At 33.6% G+C, this 25,299-nt stretch overlaps 2 protein-coding genes across 2 annotated transcripts; both read left to right on the plus strand.

The window, feature by feature from the left end:
- The first annotated feature begins 1,276 nt into the window (after positions 1 to 1,276).
- Positions 1,277 to 3,379, plus strand: LOC125809801 (exocyst complex component EXO70B1-like). Its single transcript, XM_049489383.1, has one exon. It carries the CDS (start codon positions 1,289 to 1,291, stop codon positions 3,275 to 3,277), a length of 1,989 nt encoding a protein of 662 aa, XP_049345340.1. The 5' UTR covers positions 1,277 to 1,288; the 3' UTR covers positions 3,278 to 3,379.
- An 11,641-nt stretch (positions 3,380 to 15,020) lies between these two features.
- LOC125809817 (glutaredoxin-C1-like) lies at positions 15,021 to 15,471 on the plus strand. Its single transcript, XM_049489399.1, has one exon. The coding sequence runs from the start codon at positions 15,044 to 15,046 to the stop codon at positions 15,434 to 15,436; it is 393 nt and encodes a 130-aa protein (XP_049345356.1). The 5' UTR covers positions 15,021 to 15,043; the 3' UTR covers positions 15,437 to 15,471.
- Positions 15,472 to 25,299: the final 9,828 nt, after the last annotated feature.

Below are 25,299 nucleotides of genomic sequence, written 5' to 3' on the forward strand. Positions count from 1 at the left end.
AGAACAAAATTTGATTTCTTGCAAAAATTGATTTTTAAAAATTCAAAGTTTCAACATGATTGCGATCATCGATGACCTAGGCTTCTTTGCAAATCATCTCTTCGTACCCGAGTTGGTCAAAGTCTTCATGACTTTCAAGGTACAACCCTTACGATCACAAATAGATATGTCAAATGAGCGGGTTGAGCTGAATTTGGGCAGGTTAAATTAGCTAAGTTAATAAATGGGCGGGTTATTGACATGTGCAAAAGCTAATTGGGCTGAAATGCATTAAGTTTAAATGGGCTGTTTATTGACCTGCCCAGAGCTAATTGGGTTGAAATGCATTAAGTTTAAATAGGCCATTATTGACCTGCCCAAAGTCTAATTGAGTTGAGTTTAAATGGGCTAAAGGTGAGTCATAAATTCAACCCGCTCAATTATTACTAAATTTTTGTTGTTGTGTTTGTTTTTTTACATAATTTTTTAATAGCTAAAAAAATTATTATTTTTCTTTATTATGGCTATATATAACATATTAAATTAAATAAATATTTTGACAAAATTTCTCTCGAGTCAATTCAGACCGCATATCAACCCAATTCTTAATGGGGTGAAATGAGTCGATCTAATAAATGATCGGGTCAATAATCCGCTCAAACATGAACGATTCTGACGGATTATACATATTGAATTTGATTTCGCCACACCTAATCACATACATTGACTTGTGAACATCTCTAGGGATCACGGTTCATGACCTCGCTATCATGACGCTAGTCAAGTCTCTCATCTCCGCAATCTCAGTCGCATCAACTTAAAACCGATCCAACACACGTCCAAACCCCTAGAGTCTCATCTCAAACCATCCAACAAGTTTTATACCAAAGTTTATAAATACTCAAAACACGAGGTTCGGTTGTTATAACTCCCTTCCTATCCTAATTTCATCATCATTATTCGAATCTGAAACGTCTAATTAAGAATGAAGATATGTTTACCATCCCACTACCAAGTGGACTAGTAAGTAGTGGGCAACCATTACTAAGAAAATGCAATCCAATCATTGCTAACACAAAAGGTAAAGTCGTGTGAAGCACAATTATCTAACTAAAACTTGTCAACCGGGTCAATTGTCAACTTGTACCAACCAATTGTTCCCATAAACTCGTTCTATCACAAAAATTAAACATCATCATTTCATCATTCTCAATCAATCAATTTTGTTCATTCCTCTCATTTTTTCATCACTTAACATTATTATTTTTTCAATCTATTGACTTGATCTAGAAATTTCGTTATAGCGAAAATGGTGAAGAATCACCTAGATAAAAATGGTAGCTTCACGGGCAGCCCGAAACCACCTCATCCGACCACGTCAACTGATCCACATTCGCGAAAAAGCAGCCAGGAAGAATTGGATCACTCCTTGAATCATCACAATGAGGATGTCAAGAAGTTATCGGATGATATTGATCGATTCATCAATGAACTTTCCACATGTCATGATAAATCAAATCCCCCTGAAGTCCCTGAAATCATTGAGACATTCTCAAAAATCATTGAGTCGAAAATCAGTAAGCATAATACTTGTGAAAATTCGTCCACAAGATTATGCAAGATGACGGAGGAGGACAACTTTTTCGTTGAAGCAGTGTCACGTTTATCCAAATTGACTAATTCCTTGAGTGAATTTCCTTCAGGTTCAACGACCACTAGGTCGTTGAACAGAACGAGCATGGTCCTACAACGGGCCATGACGTTAATGGAAGAGGATTTGAGAGCCTTGTTAGAAGATTCTTCTTCAAGTCATGTTAAAGTTTATAAAAACTCTTCCTTCAATTCAAACAGGCTATTAGTAGATGGGGAACAATGTAGTTTAACTCTTTCGGACTCGAGTGGAGAGGAGGAATATCCGTCATTTCCTCCTGACACGGTGACAAGAATGAACCGAATAGCCTCTACCATGATCATGGCAGGCTATGAAACAGAATGTTGTCAAGTGTACTCTATTACGAGGGGAAATGCATGTGTTGAACAAATGAAGAAGCTCGAATTCGAGAAGATCAACATGGAGGATGTTCAAAGAATGCAATGGGATTCTTTAGAAGGAGAGATCACACGGTGGATCAGAGCTGTTAAAAGTTGCTCAACAACTCTGTTCCCCGGTGAAAAGAGACTCGGGGACTCTGTTTTCTCTGAGTCTCCAATGAATTCTCAAACCCTATTTAGCAACCTGGCTCGCGCAATTGTCATTCAGCTTCTCGACTTTGCTGAGGCTGTAACTATGACCAAACGCTCCGCGGAGAAACTCTTCAAATACCTAGACATGTATGAAGCCTTGCGTGATCTCATTCCATCCATAAAAAACTCGCCCTCAAATGAATGTGAGAACGAATTGAATTCAGAGATTCAAGCTACAATAGACAGGTTAGGTGAATCAGCTGTAAGTATATTTAGTGATCTCGAAAATTCCATAAAGAACGACGTTGCAAGGACACCCGTCCCTGGTGGGGCAGTGCACCCCCTAACGCGTTACGTCATGAATTATTTAAAATATGCTTGTGAATACAAAATCACCCTAGAGCACATCTTCCATCAACACGTAAAATTCGAAGAATCCAATTCCAATTCCAATTCCCCTGCCAAATTGAAGCCAACATTGGAGGTAGAAGCAGAGAACGATAGCCCACATTGTAACTCCGAGACAACGCCATTTTCAATACAGCTCGTGACGATAATGGACCTTCTTGACACGAATCTTGAAGCAAAATCAAACCTTTACAGAGACCCTGCTTTACGCGATATTTTTCTAATGAACAATGGTAGGTACATTTTACAAAAAGTGAAAGGTTCCGCGGAGATACATCAAGTGATGGGCGATACGTGGTGTAGGAGACGATCAACGATCGTTAGACATTACCACAAGAACTATCAAAGGGAGACATTTGGTAAAGTACTTCAAATCCTAACACATGATGGAATGCAAGTACACGGGAAAGTGGCGAAAACAACAGTTAAAGAGAGGTTCAAGAATTTCAACGCGATTTTCGATGAAATACATAGGAGTCAGAGTACTTGGGTTGTGAGTGATGAACAACTTCAATCAGAGCTTCGAGTTTCGATATCTGCATTGGTGATTCCTGCTTATAGATCATTTTTTGGGAGATTTCGACAGTATTTGGATAATGCAAAGCAAGCAGAGAAGTATATAAAGTATCAACCAGAGGATATTGAAATATTGATCGACGATTTTTTCGATGGAAATTCTACATCAATGGCTAGAAGGAAGACATAGTTGTTATAATCATAATGCAGAAAGTGTGATAAGTAGTAAGCAGAGTTGAGAATTTTGTATGACATATTATTAATTATTGTATTTCATTTCCCCTTTTATATGACCTTTAAATTTGAAGTTTTGATTTGAAATTTGTGTCTCTTTATGATATTTGAACAATTGTTTTCATATCTCGAACTCACTTAAAAGGTAGAATTTCAATTCCAAGTTTGTAATTTCATAAAAGGACTTAAGCAAGGAGATTTTGTCTCCTTACGTGTTTGAAATGTAGATAACAACAACAATATATCCAGTGAAATCTCACAAGTGAGGTTTGAGGAGGGTACGATGTACGCAAACCTTACCACTACCTCATGAAGGTAGATAGATTGGTATTCCTTCTTCCTTAAAATGTGTCCAAGTTAATAACCAATATATATATATATATATATATATATATATATATATATATATATAGGAACTACCTATGGAGTGATACCAATGGATATGCTAAATAGCATGGGACACTATGCAAATCAAGTTCATTGGAGACCTAAACATCATTCAATTTGAACAATGGAATAAAGAAACAATAAATTAGCAAGTTGCTTTGAGCCATTACAAAGAAGAAGGACAAACTTTAGGTTTTAAGATCCATACTCATTATTTAAAGGGTGGAAATATTAGAACAATTACATATTGTAGGTCAAGTTATTGTAAATGTGGACAGAATAAAGGAAATTGCTTTACAATTACATATTGTAATGCCAAAGTTTTTGTAGTGACCTTGCAAATGTATAAAATGTATATGTATTGAATAATGAATGTGTATACTATGTATATACATTTTATATACACTATAAATGTTGCTGATAATTTAATGGTGCTTGTTGGAGGAGTATGAAGGTCTTAGCTCAACCATTTTAGTTTGAATTGTGTCTTTTTGTGTGAAGAAGTGAATCTTCTCCTCCTCCTTCTCCCGATCCTTTGGTTTTAATGATTTTTGTATAGGAGATTTATATAGATTCAACAACAAAAACAACAAAAAATCCAGTGTAATTCCATACAGTGGGGTTTGGATAAAATGTATGCAGACCTTATCACTACCTTAGAGGTAGAATGTATATTCTTTTGAATATCAATGTTATATATTATACAAGATGTATATACATTGTATAATATATAACATTGATATTCAAAAGAATATACATTAGTTACATCGAATATACACTTTGGACCTTAATAACCAATGTATACTTTGTGTATAATCAATATATATTGTATATACACTGAAAATATATATTGTTATACAATATTTGTGACAGTGTATAAGTGAGCAAATGGTAAAGACTCGGAAGGATCCTAGATCTATCAAAAAATAATTTGTATGTGTGTTTGTTTAGGTGGGTTAGAATTGAGTTCTTGTAGTAATTTTTTTTTAGAACTTTTAATACTTTTTAAAGAGAAAATGACCAAAATGGATATTAATGTATGGGTAATGTTTTATATCCTTAATATATTTCACTTCATTGAAATGGTCCTTAATGTATAACAAAGATGTTCGTTTTGGTCCTTAATATATTTCACTTGATTGAAATGGTCCTTAATGTACAAAAAAAAATGTTCATTTTGGTCCTTTATCTTAATCCTAGTAATATAAAAAGAAGTGTTAATTTTAACCATAGACCGTACGTGCATTGCAAAATCCACCATTGTTATCTTTTTTGTTAAGTCCAAAGAAAAAACTCCATAAAATCTAATACCATTTTCTATACTTTCTCCAATAGAGAATTTACTATTTTCTCTTTCCTGAAATATTATTTACTAACCTAATATCCATTTCTGTTTACTAAAGAGAAAATAGTGAAAATGATATCAGATTTCATGGAGTTTCTCTTTGGAGCTAACAAATTAAGAAGACAATAATGATGGATTTTGTTAGCCACGTGAGGTCTACAATTATAATTAGCTGAAAGATCTATTTTGAAATAATGGACAAGTAAAAGTGAATGGAAAGAGTATTTTTTTAATTGAAGGATGTTCAAATTGTCCCTGCATATTTCGCCTAGGGGTGTACATGCCAATTGACAAGTCAAATCGAACCGATACACCAAATCAATTTTATTTTAAAAAGCCCGACTTGTGATTTGATTTGGCGTTGAAAAAAACTCAACCGCTTTGATTTACAGAAAAAAAAATCAATCCGACATAATATATATATATATATATATATGAAATTCTTGAAAGATAGAAGGGATAATATCGTTATTAGAACACCACAATATTTTTCTTTTTGGGGTTAATGTTCTCAATGGTGAATTGATCATTCGATATCCTTTTCCTAAAAGATCAGAAATCCTACCTTTCGGCATTGCGATAAAGTGTTGAAGAGTGAAAGACACTACATCCAGAGGGGAAGACCCGGACATTGAGAAGGGACAATGAGGTTATATCTCTCTAATATAATGAACCACAAGCCCTAGCTTTTAAGCCGACAAAAATATATTGCACTTCAAAATAGTTACTTAAAGCACTGCAAACACACTTTCTATCTAGGCAAATCAAACCCCAAAAATCACTTCTCCCCCAGCCAGCCTTGCAAAAGTGGGTGTGCGGGAGAACAAAATTGAGCATCAAGGTTGCAATACATGTAACCTAATATATATATATAATCTAAATTTGGTTATACATAAAAACAAAATTAATTGTAATCTACCTTGTTAATATATTTTAAATTAGCTTATGGTTTTTGTTGTTTAGATATATTATATTAAATTAGGGCTTGTAGCATTTGTAAATATTTTATCTAGCAAACAACATAAATTCCACTAGTTTAGGTCCTAATTACTAGTTTCACGATAGTTTCAAATATTACTTTTTGTACCACATTTCATTGGTTGGATACATATATTTTAACCCGACATATACATGTATCCGAGGAAATAACAAAGCAGGATACATATTTAATGAAGGATTGTAACTAAAATGCTTAATTTAAGGAGTAAATCACTCCTTTAACAACTTTTGAGTATATCTATTCTAATAACTTCTAAAAAATTCAAATTTCTTCCATTTATTTTTCTCCAGAATTTTGAGATTTTTTCTTCAATTTTTCATTTTTAGAGAACAATGTGTATCTCGCACTCTAGTTGACTTGTTACTTTGTTGAATATTTTGATATTGTTGTTTTTGAACTAGATACAAACCTTCATTTGAAAAATCTTACATAAATTAAAATCATTAATTATATTGATAAGTAGAGCCGTCAATATGGGTAGGCCCGTTGGGCCGGCCTGGCCTAACCCGTGATTTGATAGGCTGAACTACGATTTTGTAACATCTCGCAATTTGAAATAGCTAGGAAGAAGCTAAGAACTTGAAATAATCATTTTTGGAAATAGTGACAAATCTGGAAATTTGTTTAAGTTAGGAAAAGTGAGTTTTTGGTCAAATTCAAACAGCCATAACTCCTAGCTCAGAATGCATTAGGACTACTTCCAGATATGGTTGGAAAGCTCTTGAAATGATCTTTCCAAAGCCGCCAAGTTTGCACGATTTTGAATTCGTATAAGTAAGTTATGCCCTTCAGAAGTTGGGCTGTTGGAATAAGGAAATGTCCAATCCGGATTTTTAAGGGGTATTTTAGTCTTTTCCTTGCCCCTATTATTTTAATCCGTTTTCAGGAGTTTAATATGGGTCAAATCAGATTTTAGTCAGTTTCAGAAATTGGAAATTTACGCTAGGGCTTGGAGAAAGGAGAAAAGAGGAGAAAGAAGAAGAAAGGGCAAGATTCATCAAGATCGATCCATTTAGTTGTGGTTTTCGCCAAGGATTTATTCCTACCAAGTATGTGAGATCACATAGCGTTGGGCTAGTTCATCCACACTCCAAACATGATTCAATTCAGCAAAATATGTTTGATTTGAAAGTAAATCCTTTGAGTTCTTGATGCATTGTTGAAAGTTTCGTTGAATTTTTGAGGGTTGTGTTGTTGAGTTTTCTTGATGATTTGATTCATGGTTCCGGGTGTAATTTCGAGTTGAATCTATTGTATATTGAATTTTAGAGGGTTTGGAGATGAAAAACGAAGGAGAAAAATCGGAGATTTTTTGGGCAAGGGCTTGGGGGGCTGCGCTTGCCAGAGCGCCACAAAAGTTCCTCTGAACTTTGCCCTCTGGTGCGTCATGCCAGCCAAAACGCCACAGAAAGTTCTCTGAACTTTGAGGGCTGGCGCCCTACGCCTCTCAGAGCGCCAGGGACGCTAGTTCTCCCCATTCGTTCCCCACCTTTACGTACTTGTTCCTTAGCAATGTACCTATGTTTTCTAGTCGATTCCAACACTCTAAGGTACAACTAAACATCATTAAATCATCCATAAACATGAGATCATGAACCTTGAATCCATAATCCAATTCAAAGAAAGTTAGGATCAAAGTCAAGAGAAGTCAAGTCTAGAAGTTAAGAAGCAAGTCAAAGCAAAGTTTTTTTTAAAGTTTACAAAAGTCTTTAACAAACGTTTTAACTTTGTTTTAAGACTAAAGTTTCAAGTTAAGCAAAGAGTAAAGAGATGAGTTCATTTCTCAAAAAGCTATAAGGGAATTAAGTATTCCCAAAGAGTTTATAATTGTTTTCACAATTGAGTAAGAAAAGGGAACATCGATTCCAAGAGAGCTTTTAGGCTAAGTTTTGAGTAATTACCTCAAACCAAAGAAAAAAGTTGTTTTAAAAACATATGAGCTAAGTATATTTTTGGGAGTAGTATTGAGATCGATATGGGGATGCGAGTTCATATTAACTCAAATCTCCATAAACCATGTAGCCATCATGGGTATTAATGGGTCATACTTTTTAGATGATCACATAAGTTAAGCTAGTGGATCCACTAAGTTAAGCGTTCTATATGACGGCAAAGTATAGAACAGTTCTGGCAGGGTAGGCAAGACGCTGTATCACCACTTAGCCTCATAGTGGTGGTTGTCGGTTAGAGAATCTCCCACAGAAACTATCTTATTTTATTATATGAGTAAAGTTGAGTTTGTTACTGCATTCCCTTTAACAAACTAAGTTGTTTTTACTGTTTTCTAAAGCTTTTCATAAATTGCATGTGTTCATTGCTTTATTTTGAGTTAAGTTATTCAGAAGTTGAGAAGAGCCAAGGTAAGTGTTTCTTTCAGAATCTTTTCAAGCCTATGTATTATTTAGCATTCCTACTCGCATACTCGTACATTCAATGTACTGATGCCAGTTTGCCTGCATCTTGTTATGATGCAGATGCAGGTAACCAGGATCAGTATACAACGCCTCGTTGATCCATCTTGAGCATTCAGAGTCTGTTGGTGAGCCTCCTTGCATTCTGGACGACTCTTTTATTTGCTTTCTAGTCTTTCAGATGTTAGGATGATCGAGGGTCCTGTCCCGACATCCCTCTTTGTTTTAGAGGCTTCATAGACAGTTAGTAGTCAGTTGTCTTTACATTGTCATTTCATATGTTAAGACTTGAGTTGTCATTTTGGCCAAGTTGAATGTTGACTTTTAAACACTTTAAGCTATTTGACTAAGTTATTTGAGTAAGTTCATTTGATCATCGTATTAATGTTTTGAGTCTTCCGCTGAGTTAGTAAGCCAGTCCAAGGGTTCGCTTGAGGCAAACAATGGTCTTTGAGTGCCAGCCACGTCTAGGGTATAGGCTCGGGGCGTGAAAAACTTGGTATCAGAGCTCAGAGTTCAAGAGTCCTAGGGAGTCTATGAAGCCGTGTCTGTAGAGTCCTAGTTATCGGTGTAAAGCGCGCCACATTTATAATTAGGAGGCTACAACACTTATGAAGTTATTCCACTTCTTTCATACTATTTTCGTGCATTAGAGTTTGATCTCTAAAAAGTTTTTTCTAATTCGTGCTTGCGTGTGTTTTCAGATACTTATGCCTCTACGAAGAGTTGTCAGAGGTCGTCCTGCGAGACACAATGTTGAGGAACAAGAGTTACCCAATGCACCTGAAGTGCAACCTCAAGGAGAAGTCACCAATGCTAAGTTCCATGAGGCTATACGGATGTTGAGACAAACTGTGACTAACCAGGTTGGCAGCAAAGAGGGGCTCGACAAGAAGAGGCTGATACTTCAAGGATTCATGAGTTCTTGAAGATGAATCCTCCAAGTTTCACTGGTTCAAGCACTACTGAGGATCTAGAGAACTTCCTTGAGGAAGTAAAAAAGGTATTCAATGTGATGCATGTCGTTGATACTGGGAGAGTTGAGCTAGCTGCATATCAACTGAAGAATGTTGCTAGGACTTGGTTTGATCAGTGGAAAAGGGGTAGAGCTGAGGATGCACCACCTGCGAGTTGGGCCTGTTTTGAGAAAGCTTTCTTGGGGTGTTTCTTTCCCCGGGAACTGAAAGAGGCCAAGGTACGTGAGTTTCTCACACTTAAACAGGATTCTCTGAGTGTTCATGAATATGGGTTAAAGTTCACCCAACTATCCCGTTATGCTCCGGAGATGGTTAAGGATATGAGAAGTAGAATGAGCTTGTTCGTTGCTAGGTTGGGCCGTCTATCAAGCAAAGAGGGCCGGGCATCAATACTTATTGGGGATATGGACATTTCGAGGTTGATGGTTTATGTGTAGCAGGTTGAGGAAGAGAAGCTGAGGGACATGAAAGAGATCAGAAGTAAGAAAGCGAAGACAGGGAATGAGTCTGGGCAGCAGAAAGGTAATGTGAACCGTTCGTCCTTTCAGCAAAAGCAAAAGGGACCTTCTCCATCATCTGCTAGTGCATCTGCACCCTGAAACAAATGTGACTATAATGGCCATAACTCGCAGAACTTCAGAGCTAGACCTGCATAGTCTCAAGGTAGTGTGGCGCAAGGACATAAATTCCACTAGTTTAGGTCCTAATTACTAGTTTCACGATAGTTTCAAATATTACTTTTTGTGCCATATTTCATTGGTTGGATACATATATCTTAACTCGACAGATACATGTATCCGAGGAAATAATAAAGCAGGATACATATTTAATTAAGAATTGTAACTAAAATGCTTAATTTAAGAAGGAAATCACTCCTTTAACAACTTTTGAGCATACCTATTCTAATGACTTTTTTAAAAAATCAAATTTCTTCCATTTATTTTTTCTCCAAAATTTCAAAAAAAAATTCTTTCAATTTTTCATGTTTAGAGAACAATGTGTATCTCGCACTCTAGTTGATTGTTACTTTGTTGAATATTATGATAGTAGTATATTGTTGTTTTTGAACTAGATACAAACCTTCATTTGGAAATCTTACATAAATCAAAATCATTAATTATATGGATAAGGATACGTACCTTTAACTAATATATCTAAAGTATGTATCTGATGCATGCACCTAACTTCATTGGATGTATTTGATCTATTATATACTTGTATTTGATACATACTTCGTGACTTAGATGTGTTAATTATGTATCGGCTATTTGTAACATATAATAGATACATGTTTTTGAAACTTGTTATGTATATGCAGTATGTATCCAATTATTTGATATTAATCTGAAGTATGGAATTTGAATTGTGCGTTTTGACTTTGGTGGGTCTTTGTTATGCTAATTGCGCCAACAATAAATTTGTGATTATCGTAATATTATAGAAGTGTGATATACAACGATCTCGTTGAAATATGACCAGATTACATGACAAAAACGTCCCAAATTCTGATCCAACTGATGACACTTTGTTTTTCAATAGAAGTCTTTGTTAGATCTACCTGGAGCACGGTGAACGTGCTTTAATTGATGCCAAAGCCTGCAAAAAGAAAAAAAACTTGGATAAGATTGGACAAAGGCTTATTATCATGAAGGTGCAGCTCTGTGTCTATTTGCAGGCATGCCCCCTCATTCCTGGAATCAAATTTTCCCAACTTCTATACATATATTTTGAGTATATGTATAGTAAAATGGTATCTGATTATATCTTCAATAATATATGGTATAAAATATTAAAAGTGGTAATATATGTGATTGTTTGAAAGTAGAGGTTGTAACAACTCCAATTTCACAATAAAAACATTTAAATATTATAATCACTAAACTCGAAGTTACAGCGGAAAATGAAACCAATAAAGAAAACTATTGTAGAAGATAACTAGAAGGAGATGAGAAACATAGACTCAAAGAAAGGAGGATGAGAGGACTAGACATTTTTCTCAACAATTTGCATAATCCCTAAATCACTGACCACTACCCCATTTAATGGAATCATTTTCACGCCCACTATTCGACCCGGATCCCAAATTAGCCTGGACTTGTTGCTTGCTCTCGGCTCAATAGCTCTTGTCAGCCTAATAACTACTTGTGTGACCTTGGTATCCATATTGGGTTGGACTTGGTTCATAACAGAGGTAAAGTTAATATATATGATAGTGATGTATGTCTAATAAGATAGTTTTCCCTATTTTAATTTGTATTCAGATCGAAAGTAACACTTACATTATTATAGATTTAATATAGAAAGTTAATCGTCTACTTTATAAATATTTTGTTTTGTATTCAATTTGATTGTATACCATTTAATCTTATAAATTTAGCATATCGAACAATAATATTTAATGAAAGACTTTTGTATTAAAGTTAATTTTTCAATCTTTTTGAAGGTTCCTATTCAATCAACATTTTAAAGTTCTAGCTTATCACAGAGATAAGTAAAATCATATTTGATTTTTTTTTGGAAAAATTACTTAAATAGACAACACTTTTTTACCTATTTTCAGTATTTTCCTACTCTTTTACTAAAATACAAAAATCCCTTATTTTCCCCCAATTCAACTTAACCGGATACTTTATTAGTTTAAGTATCCGCCCGTTATTAATTAAAGTATCAGCGCTGCTATATTATGCATCCGCCCGTTAATTAAGTATTTGTGCTGCTAACAGCTTAGTAATTTAAGTATCCGCCCATTATTAATTAAAGTATCCGCGCTGTTATATTATGCATCCGCCCGTTATTTAAGTATCCGTGCTGCTAACAACTTAATAATTTAAGTATCCGCCTGTTATTAATTAAAGTATCCGCACTGCTATATTAAGTATCCACACTGCTATATTATGTATCCGAAAATACTAACAAAAGGAATTTTTGGTAATTAATGAAAGAGTAGGGAAAGAAAGTAATTTATTTCTTATACTATGTCATTTGCCTAATTTTTACATATTTTTTTTCAAATATTGTGTAATTGTGAGAAAAAAAATGAAAAAATCAGCTAAAATTTTGAAATAAAAAAATCGACTTAATGTTGATTTAATTTATAAATTTAATAAATTAACATAATTATTTTTCAATACAATATCAAGATCAATACGATCTATATGTACACCTCTAGTTCCGCCTCTACTTGTGCATTTAAAAGTTTGAAAATAAGAGCTACTTCTATGAGTACATATATTTAATTATAGAAACTAAAACTTGGCTAGTAATGAATATATTTTTAATTATAGAAACCTAATTCTACCAAACTAGCCTTGTTTATTTGGTAGAGATCCAACATGATGACATTTATGCTTACGCAATGTTACCTACGAGACTCAATTAAATTCGGCGGCGGCGCGCGCCGCATCCTTAAATTCTCCGCCGCCTAACTGCGCAAATCAACATATTTGTCTTCTCACGAAAACGTGATATTTCTTTTGGTTTTATATTAATTGATTATTATTTTTTTATACGTATGTTAAAACATTATTAATAAGAAGATAGTTTTACTAATTCATTCCTTAAAAAAATAAATATTCAGAATTATTTACAAACAAATGTGAAGACTTTAAAAGAGAACGATAATATAGGAACAAAAATAATTAATATCTTCTTGATTTAGTAAGGTGGACAATTAATATAAAACAATTATTTGAAAGAAAAAATCAACTAATACGGGACAAATGGAGTATTTTTTTTGTCCCAATATATGTGACACTTTTTGTTTTACGAATGTCAAACAATTTAAGTTTGACCGAGAATATGAGTGTGGAATCTTCAAACTTTTTGAAATGAAATTTATATATTTGTAAATTATATAAAAATATATTCTCAGTTACTATAATTGACAATTCAAAATATTTTAAAGATGTATGAAAAATTTAGGGTAAAACATAGACTTGTTTGATTTCAAAATTTTAAAAGGTATCACATAAATTGAAACGGATAAAGTATTATTATTTTATATAATAGGCGTGCGTTCTTTAGGTTTAATGTTCTATTCCTTTCGATTCGAAAGAAGTGATTTTCTCTTCTTCTTTTTTTTTTAAAAATAAAATAAAAATAAATTACGTTATATTTATGTCACATTTTTTTATTTGATAATTATTTAATAATATCATCCTTATTTTATCTTTATGGTAAAGAAAAGTCAATTAAAAATAAGCACTAAAATAATTTTTATAAAAAGAATTTCATAAACATAATAAAGTTTTCTCTTGTTTCTTAAAATATCGTGTTCAGACTGTCACATATATGGCTGAAATAATTAATTACACTAGCTAACTACTCGGAATTAGAAAGATGAATTATTAAAATAAATAAAGTTGAATGGCTGAGATTTGAATTGATTGGAATTAGAAAAACAAGCCAGCTCATTGAGAAAGATGAATTGTTACCATGTATAAATATTACTCATATAATAATATATATACAACTCTAATACATAATTATATATCATAAATATAATGTTTTTAAATAATATAAATATATTACATATACATACAACCATTTAACTAAAAAAAGTTTTGCTAAGTGACACATTTATGTAAGATGCTCGAATATAAATGAGTGGAACCCCAAAGAAAAAGTTCTTAAATATGGAGTAGTAATTGATATACAAATACTTTGCTGTCGATAGTGTCTCTTTTTAATTTTGCGATCTACCAAGTTTCAATTGGTAACTTTATTAGTTTCTCATCAACATCAGTTGTGGTGCAGTGATGAGACTGCTCCATTCTTAAGTAGAAGACTTAGATTTGAACCCTGAGCATGAATTTTTTGCTGTTGGAAGCGCTACCTCTGAATGAGTCATGTAGTGCTCTATTCAAATTTAGTCGGGATTCCAAAATGAATTTCGAACACCGTGCACATTTTTTTTTTATTAGCTTCTATCAATTAATAATTCCACTTAATCTACTGCGATGTGAGCTTCTATACGTAGGTAAAAACTTAACGACCAGCCGATTTAAAAGTTAAAATTTGAATATACACGTTACTTTTAAGTTGTTAAAAAAGGTACTTAATTACAAATTCTCTTAAGAGTAAGACCTTTATTAAGTGCAAATAAATGAGACTTTATAAGTAGTTACACTAAATCAATATATGTATAATAGATATTTGCATATACATTTCTGTTACTTAAATATGGTTAATTTAATTTATATTTTCCACTTTATTAAACCATTTATATTGATACATGTATATTCCTATACGTATGTGTCCTTGTATCTGTTAAAAACATTTTATTCTTAATATGAAATTACTATATAATGTGAATTCTGATTGAATCGGGTTTTAATGTAGACCGGAGTAGGAAAGCCAGCAACGGGCTATTGTACACCTTTAGCATTTAATGATTCATTTAACACAAAAAAAATAAAAAAAAATTACTTCTACATTACCTACATTCCACATATCCCATGCATACAATTAAATTCAAGAAAATAAAGACCCCCCCCCCCCCCCCCCCCTACATTATATATATTGTACTTTTCATTTCTCATCACTCCACAAATTCACAATATTCCTTGGACAACTTCTTATTTTTATTTTTATAGTGTTAAAAATGCAATATCAAGAATCAAATTCATCTCGGGGGAATCACCGAACCACAAGGGTGAAGCGAAGGTCATCATGTTCGGACTCATTGGAGAGGGTGGTGAAACTAGCATCTTTAAGTGCGGTGGTGATATTTAGCTCGAGTAGTTGTTGCATGTGCCATGCAATGAAAATGTTGTTTTGTGAGCTCGGTGTGAACCCAACGGTGTACGAGTTGGACCATGACCCTAATGGGAAGTCGATGGAGAAGGCTCTTTCCAAGCTTCTTGGAAACTCACCTGCCGTTCCGGTTGTGTTCATAGGTGGTGAACTAATTGGATCGATGGATAGAGTTATGGCCTCTCATATTAGTGGATCTCTTGTCCCTCTTCTCAAAGAAGTGGGGGCACTCTGGCTTTAATTTCAAATATTGTGACTTTTATTGATGCATGGGTGGCTATAAGATAAAGGCAAGTGAAATTCACGAATGTTAAAGGCGCCAAAATATGAAGTACTATATATATTTATATAGTATAGTTTATGTAATTATAGCGAGTAATTAACAATAAAATCTTCTTTTATTAAATTAAATACTAGTATATTTATCTTTTCATCAATCTTATAAGTTTTTATTCCTTTATGTATAACTTTTCTTATTCAACTCAGTTTTTCTGAATTAGTTATTTCTGTGTGTCGTATCCATACTTTAGAAAATACTCCACCTGTTTAAAAACGAATGATCTAGTTTCTTTTTTAGTCTATTTCAAAAAGAATAATCTCTTATCTTTCTTGGCAACACTTTAACTTCAACTTTCTACGTGACATATTTAAGACCACAAAATTAAAAGACATTTTTATACATTTGACATAACTTTAATTTAGAACCACAAGATTAAAAAATCTTTTTTTCTTTGTTAAACTCCGTTCCAAGTCAAATTACGCCATTTTTAAAAATAGAAGGAGTAATTTTTTTTGTGTCTAATATTTTTAATTAAGAAATTTTCGAGGTAAGTATTGCGAGGCTTGAAACTTGGTAAATAGTGGACTCACCTGACTTCTCTATCCTTTTCACTTAAATATATTTCATATTTCTTGTGAAGAAGAGAATTCAATATCGGGCTATATATGCTTTTTCTTTTAGTATTTTGATTATATTGATAAATTAATTGTTCAAACAATGAACTCCTTACCCGATAGAGGATTTAACTCTGGATACAAGTGCCAATTTTGGGTAAAAAGAAACGGGTAATAACCTCTAATTAAAAAAAGGGACTCTTTTTTATAAATAGATATACGAAATAAATTTTTATTTATCATAAGTGAATACTATTCAACTTTTCAAAATACAGCAACAGTATTTCATCGGACCATCCAAAGCATATTTGTGTTTGATGTTTTCTTTAGAGCTAAATAGAAATGAGAGAAGTATTGAAAACACTTTTATATTCGGCGTATATTTCATTCATGTTGCAACTTGCAAGACCAGGAATGTCTTTAAGTTCAGCTAGTTATGTAAAAAGATTTTTTTAAAGTTATCAATAATTTAAAAATAAAACTAATAATTTACACTAAATTTGGAGGTGTTTTTAATAGTTTTCAAAAGAAAATCCTACTCATTCCATATATTAATGAAGCTTGTTTCATTCGGAGTAGGCATAGAGAGGCTCATCTCTTTTGTTTTGTAATATTTAATTATAATATAAAATAACATCCACTCTATTAGATTTGGACGGTTGAAAAAAAAAGTTAAATATTTTATAAGTTGTATTGGTACTATAATATAAAACATTACTTTTCATGATTATATGGAAAAATTCTTTTAAATATTAAAATAATAAAAATCTGATAATATTAAGGACAAATGAATAATACATATACATGAAGACCAATAGCAAGTAAACATATAAATTTCGGCTATCTATTTTATCAAGAAATTATTAATTGATATTCATCTTCACGATATTCTCAATTAATGATTATGCAATATCATATATCATTATTTAATTTAAGCTACTCTCGATTTTCATATTTCTATACATAAATAGAACTAATTTTATCACTCTTTTCTTTATATTATTTTAGTGCTAATTAGAAAATCTGCGTAAAAATTATTGGACAATTCCCAAATTGAATATTAGACATGTTCATTCGAGCACACTTAATTGACCACTTAGAACACATGCATTACAAGACAGCCCTAACGTAAGTGTAACACCCAAAAAGAGCCCAAGTGAATCCCTAAAAAAACATTTTAAAATACTAATGTAAATATGAAGTTGTATTTGTTCGTTCAAAAAGTTATAATTATATATATATAGTTTCTTAATTATGATTCATAATCATAACTACTATTTTGAAATTGTATCTGTTCACTCAATCTAATTGTATAAACACATATACTTTCATTGGATTCACTCATCGCCATCATCAGTCATGATATCTGGATACACAAATACAAATATGTTTTTGAACTCATTAATACAAGTTGATTATTGATACAGTTGCATTGAGCCGCTTCAACTTTTCATTTTAATCTCTAAATTTTCTTTAAAAAAAATTCACCTCAAATTAATATCAAAATTCCTCAAATTCAAGATACAAACTTTTCATAATATACCTAATAATCTTTTAAAATACCACTCATTAAGAACTAGTAACAATTTAAAAAACTCGCAGGTTGAACTTAATTATAGTATTGTGATATAAAGAAGTTGTTAAAGTAGTTATAAGTGTGAAGGAATAAAAGGGGCAGATTAGTCTTTTCAAGTAGTTAGTTATAACAACTTGTCCTAGTGGTAATTAGGAAAGTTAGTTACGAGTTAATGTAAACCAGAGCTTATAAATATAGCTCTTACTACTGTTTGTATCTTCACTTAAAAAAATTCTATACAAGTTGTTTGTTCTCTCTTAGCTTCCATTAATCTCACAGTTGTGAGCTTGCATTTACGTTTATGGTATCAGAGTTGCTCTTCACAGTCATTACTGGAGAAGCTGGTTCAATCAAAGGATCAAAGAATCAGTAGGTCGATTCATCGATTCATTTTTTTTTATTATGTGAAGTGTGGGTTTAGAGGTGTTCTTGCAGATTGTGACTTGATTCCAGCTGGAATCAGTGGTTTATCATCAATATTAGCTTCGATTTGCTTCCACGTCAGTTTTTTCAGTCAATCAGAGGATTAACTTTTCAGATCTTAAATGGCGATTGAAGGAACAACCTCAGATCTGCAGCAAAATAACTCAGGTGTTTATGTTTCTCAAACCACTAGCTTTTTACAGAGCCAAGGTATTGATTATAACCATCATTTGTTCCTTAATCCTACTGATGTTAGTGGACTTAGCCTTATTTTATTTCAATTGCTTAGAATCGAGAACTATACTTTGTGGAGTCGATCTATCGTGCTAGCTTTGTTAGGGCGAAATAAGATAGGATTAATTGATGGAACTGCTAAGAAGAATATGTTTGGTGAGGAACTGTGGGGGCAATGAGAAAGAGTAAATGCAATTGTGTTATCATGGCTAATGAACTCTGTGTCTAAGAGTTTACTCAGTGGAATTGCCTTTGTTTCTACAACTTTGGATGTCTAGATAGATTTAAAAGAGAGGTTTAATAGGGTGGATGGTTCTAGGATGTATAGTTTACACAAAGACATTACATCAGTACAACAAGACACTGCTTATGTATCAGTGTATTATACCAAACTTAAGAGTTTGTGGGATGAGTTTGAGGTCATAGTACCAGCTCCTTGTTGTAATTGTGATAAGTCCAAAGGGTTTGTTGCTTATATGAATCAACGGAAATTACATCAGTTTTTGATGGGCTTGAATGAATCCTACCAGCAGGCAAGAAGTCAAATTCTTATGATGGATCCTTTACCAACCATTAACTATGCATATGCTATGATTGTTGGGGATGAAAGTCAGAAGGCTGTGGTCAATAGTGTGAGTAGTATGGGGATGACCTCTTCTAGTCTAGAATCATCAGTAGTTATGTACTCTAAAGTGGGTGGAAGTTCAGGTGTGAGTCAAAGGTTCAAGACGAATTCACTACTCATATGTGACTTCTGAAAGTGTAAGGGTCACAACAAAGAATTCTGTTATAAGATTGTAGGCTATCCACCAGATTTCAAGTCAAAGAGAAAGATTCAAGGTACTTCTCTTGCATCTATTGCTCCTGGTAGTAACTATTACAATCCACTTTTCCAGGCACATGCCAATCTTACTTATGGTATGAACATAAGTGTTCCTCCACCTGGATGAGGAAATTTTCCTGATCTGAATCAATATGATGTAAATAATGGAGTTCCACCTGAAGCACCTATTGCTAAAGAATCAGCAAGTGCAGCTGAGAAGGAGGTCCAACAGTTGCTTCAAAGTTGTACATTCACTAAGGATCAATATGATCACATCCTGAAAATGGTTCAACAGAAGTCAGAACCAAGTGCTTTTATGTGTAACACTGCAAATACTTCAGGTAAAATATTTTTTGTGTCTAAAAATAGTAAGATGTGGATAGTAGATACTGGTGCAACAAACCATATGGTTTCTAATCTTGATATGTTGAGTCCATATACTGTGAATAAACTGGAAGTGTCAAAGCCTGTATTTCTTCTAACTGGTGGTGCCACTCAGGTGTCTCATACTGGTTCTTGTGTCCTCTCAGAAAGAAGTGTGATCTCAAATGTGTTACAAATTCCCGATTTCAAGTACAACTTATTGTCAGTCAGTCAAATCACAAAGGAATTAGGTTGTTCAGTTACCTTCTTTCCTAACTTTTGTGTTTTTCAAGAACTTTACAGTGGAAAGGTGAAAGAAGTTGGTAAGGAAGAAAAGGGTCTGTACTTACTGCTGAAACACTTATCCACAACTTATGACAATCAGAAAAATGAAGTTGCATTGGCTGCTCATCAGTATAAGGAATCAAACATTGAAATATGGCATAAAAGGCTATGTCAGGTATCATCAACAGTACTAGCTAGAATATTTTATATGAGCAAATAGAATTTGTGTTCAGTTTCAAAGTGTCTTGTATGTCCCTATGCTAAACAAACAAGACTTGTGTTTCCTACTAGTAGTATCAAAAGTAGTTGTTGTTTTGAACTAGTACATGCTGACCTTTGGGGTCCTTATAATACACCTACTGTTGATGGTTATTTCCTTACAATAGTGGATGACTACTCTAGAATGACTTGGTTGTTTTACTTCTTCAGAAATCTGCTGTGTCTGTTTCTATACAAGTATTCTTACAGTTTGTTAAGACTCAATTTGGGAAAATAGTCAAAGTATTTAGGTCTGATAATGCTGAGTTCTTTAATTCAGTTTGTACTAAGTTGTTTAAGGATATGGGAATCATTCATCAGAGATCTTGTCCATATTCCCCTCAGCAAAATGGGGTTGCTGAGAGGAAACACATACACTTACTTGAAGTCACCAGAGCACTAAGGTTTCAAGCCAACATCCATTTACAATATTGGGGACATTGTGTGTTAGCTGCAGCCTATATTATCAATAGACTGCCTAGTAGCGTGCTTAACTTTGAGACTCTTTATGAAAGGTTATATGGTACTAAACCATCTCTGAAGCATCTTAGAACACCAGGTTGTCTATGTTTTTCAAAAGTTCTTACTGAGTATGATAAGTTGATGCCAAGATCTAAGTTAGCAGTTCTAATGGGGTTCTCAGAAATACAGAAGGGTTATATACTACTTGATCTAAACAACAAGTCTTTCTTTACTAGCAGAGATGTAGTGTTTAGAGAGGACATGTTTCCTTTTGCCCAGGTCAATGGATCAGTACATCAGAAGGTGTTTGTGGATTCACTGCAGGGTTCAGATATGTTGATTCCAATTCTTGATTCTACTGTCTCTATGATTCCCAGATGTCCTTTCAGGACTAACTCTCAGGAAGTTCTGGGTACATAGACACAGACATATATATCTCAGCAGTATTGTATCAATGATGAGTCTATTGTATCAGAAGAACCTATAGTGAATACTGAGGTTATAAAGTCAGTTGAGATTCCTCAGGAGGCTGAAGTACTTCATAATAGTAGATCCACTAGACATAAACACACCCCTACCTAGATGAAGGATTTTGTTTTCTTGTCTGTTAACAATGATGTACAATATCTTTTAGGTAATTACATGAGTTATGCTCACCTATCTCCCTCTTATCAATGTTATATTGCAGCTAGATCAAGTATCAAGGAACCTGATACTTACTTGGAAGCTGTTCAAGATAAAAGATGGATTGATACTATGGCAATAGAAATTCAGGCCTTAGAGGATAATAAGACTTGGGTGATTTCATACCTGCCCAAATGAAAGAAGGTTATTGGCTGCAAGTGGATTTAAAAGATTAAATACAAATCTACAGGTGAGATTGAGAGATTCAAAGCAAGGTTGGTTGCTAAAGGCTACAGTCAGAAGGAGGGGATAGATTACAAAGAGACTTTTTCACCTGTTGTGAAGATAGTGACAGTTAGGACAATAGTGTCTCTTGCAGCTTCTAGGCAATGGAATATACATCAGATGGATGTATTCAATGCCTTCTATGGTGATCTAGATGATGAGATTTATATACAACTACCACAGGGCTTTGTTAGTCAAAGGGAGAAAGTGTGTAGACTAACAAAGTCACTCTATGGTCTCACGTAGGCTCCAAGGCAATGAAATCAAAAATTGACTGAAGCTCTTCTTAAACTCAGCTTCAAACGATTAATCATTGTTTATCAATAGATAAGGAGCAATGATAATTATAGTATTAGTGTATGTGGATGACATGCTAATAACTGGTAGCTTCCTGAAGTTAATAGAATATACAAAGAAAGCATTGCAGCAAGCTTTCAAAATGAAGGACTTGGGGGAATTGAAGTACTTTCTAGGCATTGAGTTCACTAGATCAACAACTGGTACACTAATGCATCAAAGGAAGTATGCTCTTGAGCTTATATCTGAAGTTGGCATGAGTGCAGCCAAACCTGCAGGAACTCCTATTGACATCAATGTCAAACTAACATCTAAACTATATGATGAGCATGTAAACAAAAATCAGGATGAATCAAATGATCCACTAGTTGATCAGACAATGTATCAAAGTTTGATAGGGAAATTGTTGTATCTGAATATGACATGGCCAGACATATCATTCAGCACTCAGACACTAAGACAGTTCTTACAACAACCAAAGAAGTCTCATCTTGATGCTGCCTTAAGGGTTGTCAGATACCTAAAGAGACAACCTGGTCAAGGACTGTTATTATCAAGTGAATCAAATGGGCTGGTTACTGTTTTTTGTGATGCAGATTGGGCATCCTGTTTACTGACCAGAAAATTTGTGACAGGGTACATGATCAAGATTGGTCAGTCATTAGTATCATGGAAGGCAAAGAAGCAAACAACAGTCTCAAGAAGCTCAGCTGAAGCTGAATATAGAAATCTTGCCTCCACTGTGTCAGAATTAGTGTGGCTACTTGGGATGTTGAAAGAAGTAGGAGTTGAGGTTCAGTTACAAGTACATATATGTGGCGATAGCAAAGCTGCCATTCAGATTGCTGCAAATCCAGTATATCTTGAGAGGACAAAACATATTGAAATCGATTGTCATTTCATAAGGGAAAAACTACAAAAGGGGCTAATAAAGGTAGATTATCTATCAACTAAAGAACAACCAGCTAATGTGTTAACAAAGGGGTTATCTAGATTGCAACATGAGCACCTACTATCCAAGCTAGGAGTTCTCAATATCTTTTCACCACCTAGCTTGAAGGGTAGTATTGTGATATATAGAAGTTGTTAAAGTAGTTACAAGTGTGAAGGAATAAAAGGGACAAATTAGTCTTTTCAAGTAGTTAGTTATAACAACTTGTCCTAGTGGTAGTTAGGAAAGTTAGTTACGAGTTAGTGTAAAATAGAGCTTATAAATATAGCTCTTACTATTGTTTGTATCTTCACTTAAAAAAATTCAATACAAGTTGTTTGTTCTCTCTTAGCTTCCATTAATCTCACAGTTGTGAGCTTGCATTTACGTTCATATAGTCACCCATGGAGTTTCTTCTTCAAGTCTCATGGAAAATTTTGTATTCGCATGTCTCAATTTATTTTGCATAGTTCAAATTTAAAAAGTCAAATATTTAATTTTGATTGTGAATCGAGACATGCATTCTTTAATAAAATTTACATATTTGAAAATGATGGAAAAAAAAACTATAATTTACAATAATTAATAATTAATTTATTTTTAAAAATATTTTAAAAAATAATGATAAGAAAAAACTTGAGAAACTTGAGACATTATTGTGTAGATTTTAGTGTTATTTAAAATTTGTAGTGAAGGGTTTTGTAATTGAAAATTCATGGGGGGAAATTATATTTACATTTTTTAGGAAGTTAAAGGCCAAAACTAAAAGGAAGAGATAATTATGTCCCACAAAGTCATAAGTTACTATTTTGAACCAAAAGAAATTATAAATTTACGACAATCAAAACTTTATATAAAATACAAAATAAATAGATGAGAGAACTAAAATAAATAAATAATACAATATCATTCTTCCGATTTAATCATTAAACATTTTAAAAAATAAGAAATCAATACACAATCTTCAAAGCTCTTGTTGATATCCACTTCCTGTAACAACTGGGTTTCGTCGTTAAATAAAAAGCCAACGGGAAAATTTTTTGGGTCAGAAAACTTTTCGTAGTAACTTAGAATTTCTCAAACTAGTCTAGATTTGGACGAAATCGGAGTCATTAAAGTCTAGAGAAATCTGTTAGCAATTGACTGATCTAATTATGAATTTGATTACATGAGTAGATAGATAAGATGTTAAGGAATCTGTACGACTTTACGGAATTGAATTTGGGTGAGTAGAACTTCCGAAATTGATCTTAGCATGAACATGTAGCTTCTGAGTGTCATTGGTTGAAGGCGTGTTGTGAAATAGGGGTATTGGAATTATTAAAATAGCTCACTGTTTCATGTAAACCGCTTTGGCGGTGATTTCTGTCGCCAAGGCGGGGCCGCTGTAGCGTGGTGGGGACCGTTGTGGCGGGCCCGACGCGACTTAAGTCGAAAATAAACTTCAAAATGTCTTTATTCTGCACTTTTCGACTTTAAGAGTAAGGAGACGAACCCCAGAAGATTCTTGACAGTTTTCCACCATCTTTAAGGCTAAAGGTAAGGTTTTAACTCCCCGAATCCGTTTTTCGATCCGTAGAACATAATCTAATGAGTAAATATCGATGGGAGGAGAGTTTTGATCTGAGAATTATCGTGGGAAAAGACCTAATTTGGGTAGTGGGATCATGGGCATGATCTAGGGGTTGTTAGAATTGTTAGTAATCCGGTAATTAGTGATTGTTTATTGATTCTCGTATTATATTGATTGTTTGTAGACAGAAGAATAAGCGGAACCAATTCGGAAAGGGAAGGATCAAGTTTCTTAGGGTTTCAAGCTTGTTTCGAGGTAGGTGATGGTTGTGATTCTATGATTGTGTGATATATGCTTGTTCTTGCTTCATTATGATACATGTTTTTATGCGAATGTTGCATTATTGATCACATTAATTGTAAATGAGGATATAGGAATGATGAATGTCATAAATCATGACTTGATTGTATGATTATGAGTATGTACTTTATGATTGTGATTGTGGCTTGTTGATTGGATCGGGTGTTACGTTCTGACATACTAACTTGGATTGGTTGCCACGTTCCAGTATAATTATGGGATCGGTTGCCACGTTTCGGCATAATCGTTTGATCAGATATCACGTTCTGGTATGCTAACAGTTTGGGTTTGAATTTGGATTCCATGAGAGGGCCAATGATTTGATATAATTGTGTATCTTGAGAAATGTGAAACTGTTCGTTGTTCGTAAATGATGATGATATTGTATATGTTCGATATATGAATGTGATTATATTATTGTATTGACTTATGTATGTTGCACTTAGTGGGATAGCCGCGTGATCCTACCAGTACACTGTGATTGTGTACTGATACTGCACTTACTCTTTCTTTGTTGAGTACAAGGCATCTTCAGACGGCTATTGACAAACCTCGCTTAGAAGATCAGTTATCACTTTCGAATCCAAGGGTGAGCCAGTTCTTCCAGGCTGCCATGAGTTCTCTTTCTATCTATGTCCACATTTCGGATTTAGACTTTCTAGTTAGTTATTAGTTCATTAGTTTGGGGTTGTATCCCTTCTTATTTAGACTTGTTGAACTTTGGATGTTTTGGTACATGGACTTTCAGGTTCTATGGGTATTTTCCGCATTGTTTA

Source organism: Solanum verrucosum, unplaced genomic scaffold (genome assembly GCF_900185275.1).
Source record: "Solanum verrucosum unplaced genomic scaffold, falcon-dt-bn FXZP01000474.1, whole genome shotgun sequence".
In the NCBI taxonomy this organism is placed as follows: domain Eukaryota; kingdom Viridiplantae; phylum Streptophyta; class Magnoliopsida; order Solanales; family Solanaceae; genus Solanum; species Solanum verrucosum.

Excerpts from the sequence above, each read along its gene's own strand:
- LOC125809801 (XM_049489383.1), top strand. The coding sequence starts at position 1,289 with ATGGTGAAGAATCACCTAGATAAAAATGGTAGCTTCACGGGCAGCCCG.
- LOC125809817 (XM_049489399.1), top strand. The coding sequence starts at position 15,044 with ATGCAATATCAAGAATCAAATTCATCTCGGGGGAATCACCGAACCACA.